The 8634-nt window shown below is 45.0% G+C and overlaps 1 protein-coding gene across 1 annotated transcript; it reads right to left on the bottom strand.

Annotated features, from left to right (window-relative positions):
• Nucleotides 1–248: 248 nt before the first annotated feature.
• LOC142501717 (pancreatic triacylglycerol lipase-like) lies at nucleotides 249–5223 on the bottom strand. Its single transcript, XM_075611999.1, has 5 exons — nucleotides 5143–5223; nucleotides 3265–3384; nucleotides 1670–1788; nucleotides 456–586; nucleotides 249–351 (listed from the first exon to the last, which is right to left on the bottom strand). The coding sequence occupies exons 2-4, from the start codon at nucleotides 3374–3376 to the stop codon at nucleotides 488–490; spliced, it is 330 nt and encodes a 109-aa protein (XP_075468114.1). The 5' UTR covers nucleotides 3377–3384; nucleotides 5143–5223; the 3' UTR covers nucleotides 249–351; nucleotides 456–487.
• Nucleotides 5224–8634: the final 3411 nt, after the last annotated feature.

Raw genomic sequence — 8634 nt, 5'->3', positions numbered from 1 at the left:
CATGTAACTTTTTCAATACCACCTTTATCAACATTAAAACACCGAAAGGCAATAGCGACAGATCATATGCTTCTCCAACCCTGTGATCCTTGAAAGGAAGTGAGAAGAAATAGCCTCAGCATTGCAGTGAATTGTGCACGTGTGTGATATCCTGCCAACTTAATATTTTTAATGCTGCAAGTAGCTAAGATAAAGGAAACATCACTGAAACATTTTCTACAACAGAAACAGACATACACCCACCAAGACCTTTATTTATGCATTAAATACAGCCAGTTTCTGCAGATTGTTTGCTAAACTCTGGTCTTGGCATTTATTTCATTGAAGTTTTTTGGCCACAAGTGTCTTTACCTGGAAAGAAAAACAGATTTGACAACAAGTTTCAAAAAGAATAGGGATTTTGTTTTTAAAACAATCTTTTGCTATCACAATAAAATATAAACTGCGTGGTTTACCGGGTGTGCTTCAGTGCTGTACTATGGTGTGTTTAGATAAAACACTTGGCTGGAGGTGTTACTCCCCGGTAGGTATCAGCGAAGTGACCCATCTTAGGACATCCGGCACTGGGGCACGTTTTGCAGCCACCCTATGAGTAACACATTTAATAACAGTATGGTGAGAAACAATGTCTACCATGTATAGCAAATCACTTTGCTCACCATGGACCTTTCTTATACAGCAATGCATTACATGCTTCTCTAGCATCAAATAACCATAGAGTTACCTAAGATAACATGTAAAACAGGATTGAAAAAAGGCAGAAGCAACATACAGTGAAAGATTAATGTATTTATTCAGTAAGCTGGAATGGAACTATACTCTTCTCCAGCACTTCACAGCACTCTACCCCCCCCCCCCCCCAAACTTAATAATCCAGCTGTGCGGCTGGACCATACTCCATCCTCAGGTATACAGTGTCCCACACCGAGATGCCACTTTACCTTTTGTTTCAACATTGCCCCTTATTCCCTCTAGACTGTAAGCTCTCAGGAGCAGGGCCCTTATTACCTTCTGTATCTGTTTGCACTTGTCTGACCCTTTTTGTATGTCATTCTGCTAATGTCATTGTTTTCACTCTGTGAAATATGTTGGTGCTTTACAAATAAACAATAATAATAATACTTAATATGGGCCTAAAAGCATATGAGAAGAGGTAGCAAAAACAATGGTGAGACAGAGGTGAAAGAAACTGGAAGAAGATCTGATGAGAAGAGGCGGGTTGGAGGGGATACCACAGATGAGAAGAGGTGGGTTGGGGGATCCCACAGATGAGAAGAGGTGGGTTGGGGGGGATCACACAGATGAGAAGAGGTGGATTGGGGGGATTCCATGAATGGGAAGAGGTGGGTTGGGTGAGATACCACAGATGAGAAGAGGGGGGTTGGAGGAAATCCCACAGATGAGGAGGTGGGTTGGATGAGATCCCACGGATGAGAAGAGCCAGGTTGGGTAAGATCCCATGGATGAGAAGAGGTGGATTGGGTAAGATCACACAGATGAGACCGCTGGCTAATTAAGATTTTAACAAGTTGATTATTTATTTGCACCACATGCTTTTACATTTCTGCAACAAAGTAACACTAGCTCATTAACTCATTAAATAGACATTGTTGTAATACAGTAGTAGCTGGTTCAATGAACATGAAATCCCCTTTAGGGATACACTTACTGATTGATAGGTGCTGTAGTTTGAACAGGGGTAGCTTGTGAATATGCTAGAACTGGTAATGCTGTCCGTATAATATTTGATTGCCCGCATGTGGTTACAAGTAAAAAAATTAACGACACCTGTAAAACAATTTATGGCATTGGCACCATTAATGATTAATGGCATTGGCATCATTTTCCAATGACAAAATGCATAGCTGATTTTCTAAACTGCAGTGAAAATGGCAACCGGCCAGTAGTAGCTTGTCCGGGATGGGAAGGGAGCGAAGATAGCAGGGATACACCATGAAAAATAAAAAATAAATGCATACAATAGTGTAATAAGTTCTTTTCAATCTGGATAAAACATGTATGTCTTGGCTCTATAGCAATACCTACTTACAGCAGGTCAAAAGGTAAAAAGCATTGATCTACACAGCAGGTAGAAAGGTGTCAGGATCTGCTGTAAGTAGGTATTGCTATAGAGCCAAGACATACATGTTTTATCCAGATTGAAAAGAACTTATTACACTATTGTATGCATTTATTTTTTATTTTTCATGGTGTATCCCTGCTATCTTCGCTCCCTTCCCATCCCGGACAAGCTACTATTGAAAGGAATCTTTACACATTCCTGGAAGGTTGAGAATTTGATCAGTGATCACATTGACACATTTTATTTTGAATTTTAATTTTGTGCACTATTTTATCACAGATTGGGTGTGGTTAGCGCCGGTAACAAATCACTTTAAGTTCAACCGGCCAGTAGTGCCATCTGCACCCTGACAAGACTCAACTAGAAACAGAGGCCAGTTGTTGGATACTGACAAGTATCAGTATTTAACCTATGAACAGTAAATGTATTTAAAAAAAATAATAGTAGAAAATGAAGGGCCAAAAAATAAAGTAAAAAACTTTTGTTTATCATTTGCAGCTCTTCTAAAATGAATCACTACTGCTACGTTTTCAGGGTGATACTAGATTTCCCTGTAACAACAGCATAAACGTCATTGACGTATCGTAGGATGCTGAGCACACTCCATTAAAAGAGGAGCATGAGGGTAAGAAGAGATTCCATTTCTTCAACAAAGAGGACATACAGTATGTTAGTCGGGTTTGAGTGGATTAGACATTTGGCACAGCTGTTTTGGCGCGACCAAGTAGGCGCCGGAATTTGGCCACCAAGGGACCTTTCACCACAGCCCCCCGCCACTGAACACTCAGCCGCTGGCCATTTTGCCAATAACGCAAATACATTAAGGGGTTTTAGCGGTTAGGGTAGGATCTTAAGCATAGGGGTTTTAGTGTAAGGGGTTAGGTTTTTAGGGTAGGGAATTAGGGTATAGGGTACAGGGGTTTTGGGGTTTAGGATAAGGGCTTAGGGTAAGATGTTAAGGTTTATAGGGTAGGGGATAGCATTAGTATTAGGAGTTAAGATTAGGTGCTCACCTTGGAGTCAAAACGGCCAGCGGAGAGATGTCCCTGTCTCGAGGTGAGAGGCGGCGAAATGCCAGTAGTGCCTTGGTCGCGGCAAAATGGCCTAGACCGAGGTTTAAGTAAGCAACTAACTTAAAGCTATTGTTTTATATTAGCCCCCTAATAGAATCATGTATTTACCATTCCAAATATCTTCAACGTTCACATTTGGAATTTCTATGTTCTGTGGACATCCTGGCATATGAACGCCCCCGTTTGGAAAGAAATCCAGATGACCGCTGACCTGGCTCATTCCAAATCCTAAAATACAAATGTTTTATGTTGCAATAAAAAAAAAGTAATAATAAAAAGTTATATATTGTAGTGGAATATTTAAAGCCTTTTCTATATACAGGAATACCCCGGTTTAAGGACACTCACTTTAAATACACTCGCAAGAAAGGACCTATCACCCAATAGGCAAACGGCAGCTCGCACATGCGCCTGTCAGCACGTCCTGGACAGCAATACCGGCTCCCTACCTGTACCGAAGCTGTGCGCAAGCGGGGAGACTATAGAGCCTGTTACAAATGCGTTATTTAAATCAGTTACGCAGTCATGACGATTGCAGCACAGTACAAGCATCGATAAATGGAAAAAAGGTAGTCCTTCCCTTTAAGAAAATTTTCGCTTTACATACATGCTCTGGACCCCTTTGCGTACGTTAATGTGGGGTATGCCTATATCATTTTTGGACATGTTCCCTTCCTACTATGCTCTATGCATTTGAGGTATTAGAAGCTAAGGTAAAAGGATTTTTTTTAGACGTAGAATTAGGGTACATTTGTTGTAGATCGTGATGCCTTTTAATGCACCAAAGTGAATTTTTCTATAGATTAATGTTTTCTTTAATAGTTCTTAATAAAAACTATATAGCAGACAACTGCTTTAATTTGCTTTTAAAAAGGAGGCAAATCTGAGGGCGAGATTCTCTAAACTACTAGATTGACGTTTCGGACATGGAAGCCCCAATGAAGTCGCACATAACCTCTCACAGTTCTACCACCGCACACTCCCAGCTACTGCTTCCCCAACACCAACTCCCTCACACATTACCTGCTCTCACAGCTCTAGCTCTGCACAATCCCATTTACTGCTTCCCCAACGCCAACTCCTTCACACATTACCTGCTCTCACAGCTCTACCTCTGCATAATCCCACTTACTGCTTCCCCAACACCAACTCCCTCACACATTACCTGCTCTCATAGCTCTACCTCTGTATAATCTCACTTACTTCTTCCCCAACACACTATTTCACACATTACCTGCTCTCACAACTCTACCTCCCCACACTCCACTTACTGCTTCCTCAACGCCAACTCCCTCACACATTACCTGCTCTCACAACTCTACCTCCGCACACTCCCACTGCTTCCTCAACACCAACTCCCTAACACATTACCTGCTCTCACAACTCTACCTCCGCATACTCCCACTGCTTCCTCAACACCAACTCCCTAACACATTACCTGCTCTCACAACTCTACCTCCGCATACTCCCACTGCTTCCTCAACACAAACTCCCTCACACATTACCTGCTCTTGCAGCTCTACCTCCCCACACTCCCACTTACTGCTTCCCCAACACCAACTCCCTCACACATTACCTGCTCTCGCAGCTCTACCTCTGCATAATCCCACTTACTGCTTCCCCAACGCCAACTCCCTCACACATTACCTGCTCCCACAGCTCTACCTCCGCACACTCCCACTTACTTCTTCCCCAACACCAACTCTTTCAAATAACAAACAGCCTTCAGAAAACACACTTAGCTTCTTATCCCCCTGTATCTTATGTTTCCACTAACCCGTCCTTTTAGATTGTAAGATCCTTTGAGCAGGGCCCTCTTTACCTACTGTAACAATTTATGTTAATGTTTGATATTTTAATGTTTTCATCCTCACACCTTATTGTACTGCTCTACGGAATATGTTGCTGTGTTATAAAGAAATAATAACAATAGGGTTCATTGTCTGCAACAGTAGGGTAGTTCTGCACTAAAAAAAACATACACACCCAAACTAGGAACCAGAGGACCAGAGTCAGTGTGGATGACGTCTACAAGACCAGCATCGGACTTATCCAGTCTGACCTCTGTTGGGGTGTATTGGAATTAAGGTTCAGCTGGATCAAGACCTTATGATTAAAAAATAAAAAGAGACATTAATTGAACGGACAAACCCTATTCTGTTGAGCAGGAAAGAGAATAATGTTTTCAAATCTATAGTCTTTGTGCCAGTCTAGCATTACATAATAAAAATAATAAAAATAATAATAATAATAGCATGTTCTTTTGGTTATTTGTGTAATGAAGAGGTCCTTTCTGCCAAACAAACATACTCCTTCCCAAAGTCTCCCTGCTCACCGGTTATCCTGGAGATGCCTGGCTTGTTCTTCCCTGCCTCTCCTGCAGCGTGTGCGCCCAGGCTGTGGCCAATCAAATGGACATTGGAAGGGGCATAGCCAAAAATTTTCTAAAAATAGAAAAACTGCATTAAAATGTAGTAGTAGTTACTTTAGCAAAGATTGCAATTGAAGGAATTATAAGGGGGAGAAGTATCAGTTCAAACACCCTTTTCTATATGCAGCTGATTCAAACATAAGAAATGTATTTATCCAGTTTCCTACAATTTGCTATTTGATTCAGATTATTATTTTGGGAATTTTACCCGTCTCAAACCTGACTTTTTTAATGTTAGAAAACAGAAAAAATGATGCACACTAATAGGAAAGTCCATTATAGTATGCGTGTTACAATTTGTGTAACTTTTATTAATGCATTCCTTGAATCTTAAAATGATGCTAATGGAGCAAAGTTGCTACATTTCTCCTAATCTACTTAATAATCCAGCAATCCACTTGTAACGGGTATTCCCCCCCCAATCGCAGATCTGATGTGGGTGCAAGGAACATACGGTGTTACCATAGGTGTGGTGCATTACCTGTTGGCTCGCAGGAGGGCTGAGCTTCCGCCACGGGGAACCTGGGGCAATTATACTAGGGGTAACCACTTACTCAATTCAGCGCCTCCACCTGCGATGGCTCCCACCAGAGGGGGAGTGGTTCCTCGCAGGACAATACAATAATCACATACACGGGTATATAATAACTAAGGACTTTACTAACATGCAAACAACATATCACGGCAGTACCACAATATAACCTGTGTCCCTCTCTCGAGGAGACACCTACTGCGTCACGCAGGACGCTTCCCCAACACCAGGTGATCCCACCCAGTGTCCCGAGAATCCCCACCCAATGTCCCGCACTCTTGCAGAGAGTCAATGGGTGACTGCGCAGTCACAGTTAAGCTAAGGGCCCGGTGGTGCACTTATGTATTAGATACCTGCCGAGCACTCCGGTGCTCGGGTCAGCAATCTTCACAAAGGGTCAGACGTGTGATGAATCCGTCTGATTATCCAAGCGAACTCCGGCACGTGCGCACCGCTAGGGCGGTCCCACTCTGGAATCGTCTCTGTGGACCTCAACGTGGGTCCAACCGCTTCCACAGGAACAGCAGCAGCCGCTGTGTCCCTATCTATCTAAGTAGTACTAACGTGACAGGAACCCTAACCTAGGGCCTGTCCCTGTAGTACAGCAACCTGTAGTGGCTTGGGGGAACTCCTATGGGCCTGCAGGGGTAATGACCTGTCCCACTCCCCTAAATACCCAAGTCCCTTCAGCCTCACTACTTGCTAACTAGTCCCAGCGCCTACAGCAGCAAGCTGTAGCTCACTGGAGGCTGCAGCCAACGTGCTGCAAAACAAGGTGCCTGCCTGTCAGACCTCACAGCACTAACAGCCGTGACTCTGACAAGGCAGCACTCTATGCTAAAGGGCAGCGTCCCTATCTCGGGCCTCCCTAAGCACTTACCCACTAAACTAGTGGGGCGTTGGGGCCTACCTGGGGTGTAGGTACCTATATGGGGCAGAAGCTGCACTCGCTCCCCGCACCCTACTTCCCTACAGCTCCCTGACTCCAACTCTCTGTGACCTTCCTTTCCCCAGCTCCCACTAATGTAAGTGGCAGGGTCCCTATCCTGAGGGCTGCCCCTGGCAACACTCACCTTACTGGGGAGCTGAGCTATCTCGGACCAAGGGGGTGCTGGCCTAGTACAGGGGAGTCCCTGACTCCTGTACCCTACCTCCTTCCCTTGTCTGTTCCTTCCTCTGACTGATCTAACGTGCTCCAAGCCCGCCAAATGTATCTCTTTTCCCAGGGGTCTCCTAAGCCCTATTGGCTCCCTGGGGTCACATGGGGCTCGCAAAGGCTCTTGGGATATGTAGTCCCAGCTCAGAGCCTTCCCTGGTAGGCTAGGGGTTCGCGGGCTTTTCCCTACCTTCACTGCGCTTGCGCAAGCTTTCCCGGGCTGCCTCGACCTTCCCTCAGCTTTCCCTGCTCTCGCGCGAGCTATCCCTGTCTCGGGGCTGTCCCTGCGCCTACGCGTCCCTGCGCATGCGCAACAGTGTCCTCAATGGCGGCGCCCTGCTTGTCCGGCCGCCGGGACCTTAGAGACGCGATCGCGGCCTTAGCAACCGCCCGATCGCGTCCCCGGCAACCGGCCGCAGGCAGGAGAAGCCGCGCTGCTCCCTGCTCCAGCCCCCACCCTTGGAAGCAGCCGTCGGGTCTCTCGACACCCGCGACCGAGCTGCCCAAGGGGAGGGGGGTCTCCAGGAGCCACGGGAGCTCCAGGCTACACACTCTACTTGCTGGAATATATATATATTTACTATTGTGGATTCCATTTGTTCCTGTCAGTATTGATGCAAATTATTTGGAGTCTTGTACTCTGGAGATATCATTTTATAAACATTTATAAAACTGTGAATTGCAAATGAGCGATGGCATCGGGAAGTGAGGTAGGAAAGTGACGTCCCCGCCGGAACGTCATTGACACGCCTACAAATTTTCATTGCCACGCCCCCAAATCGCGCCCGCTGCATGCCCTGCAAAGCCATGAAAAAGGTCAGGCTTTAGCAAAAGTATTGCAGCGTGTGCGCGCCTCCCCTCCGTTCCGCTCCGTCTGCCTGAGTATAGACGCAGCCTTAGAGATAATATATATCATAGGCGTATGTAACAGTTACAAACCAGATAAGAATGTGAGACAGCTTTAGTTTTGAAAGAACTTAGAGACTGGTGGCAGCTGTGTGAGTCTCCGGTAGATTGTTCCAGTTTTGGGGTGCACGGTAAGAGGAGAATGAGCGGCCGGATACTTTGCTAAACCTGGGGACCATGAACAGTCTTTTGGAGTCAGATCTCAGATAATAAGTGCTGCATGTGGTAGGGGTGAGGAGCTTGTTCAGATAGACGGGTAGCTTGCACAGAAAGTATTTGAAGGCAAGACAGGAAAGGTGAAGTTTGCGCCTAGACTCAGGTGATGACCAAACTAGTTCTTTGAGCATTTCGCAGTCATGTGTGTTGTAGTTGACTTTTTATTCTAGCAAAGATTGACTTGGCAAATGTTGCCTGATTCACAAACTTCAGCAAAAAATGTGCTTATCTCTAATA

Source organism: Ascaphus truei, chromosome 8 (assembly GCF_040206685.1).
Source record: "Ascaphus truei isolate aAscTru1 chromosome 8, aAscTru1.hap1, whole genome shotgun sequence".
In the NCBI taxonomy this organism is placed as follows: domain Eukaryota; kingdom Metazoa; phylum Chordata; class Amphibia; order Anura; family Ascaphidae; genus Ascaphus; species Ascaphus truei.
This window is presented reverse-complemented; position numbering and strand designations above follow the sequence as displayed.

Bases quoted from the DNA above. Each gene is read 5' to 3' on its own strand.
- LOC142501717 (XM_075611999.1), bottom strand. From the start codon at position 3,376: ATGAGCCAGGTCAGCGGTCATCTGGATTTCTTTCCAAACGGGGGCGTT. The intron at 1,789-3,264 runs GTAAATACATGA...ATTGTTTTACAG, and splicing joins CGTTGAAGATATTTGGAATG to GTGTCGTTAATTTTTTTACT. The intron at 587-1,669 runs GTAAGTGTATCC...TGTTACTCATAG, and splicing joins ACTACAGCACCTATCAATCA to GGTGGCTGCAAAACGTGCCC.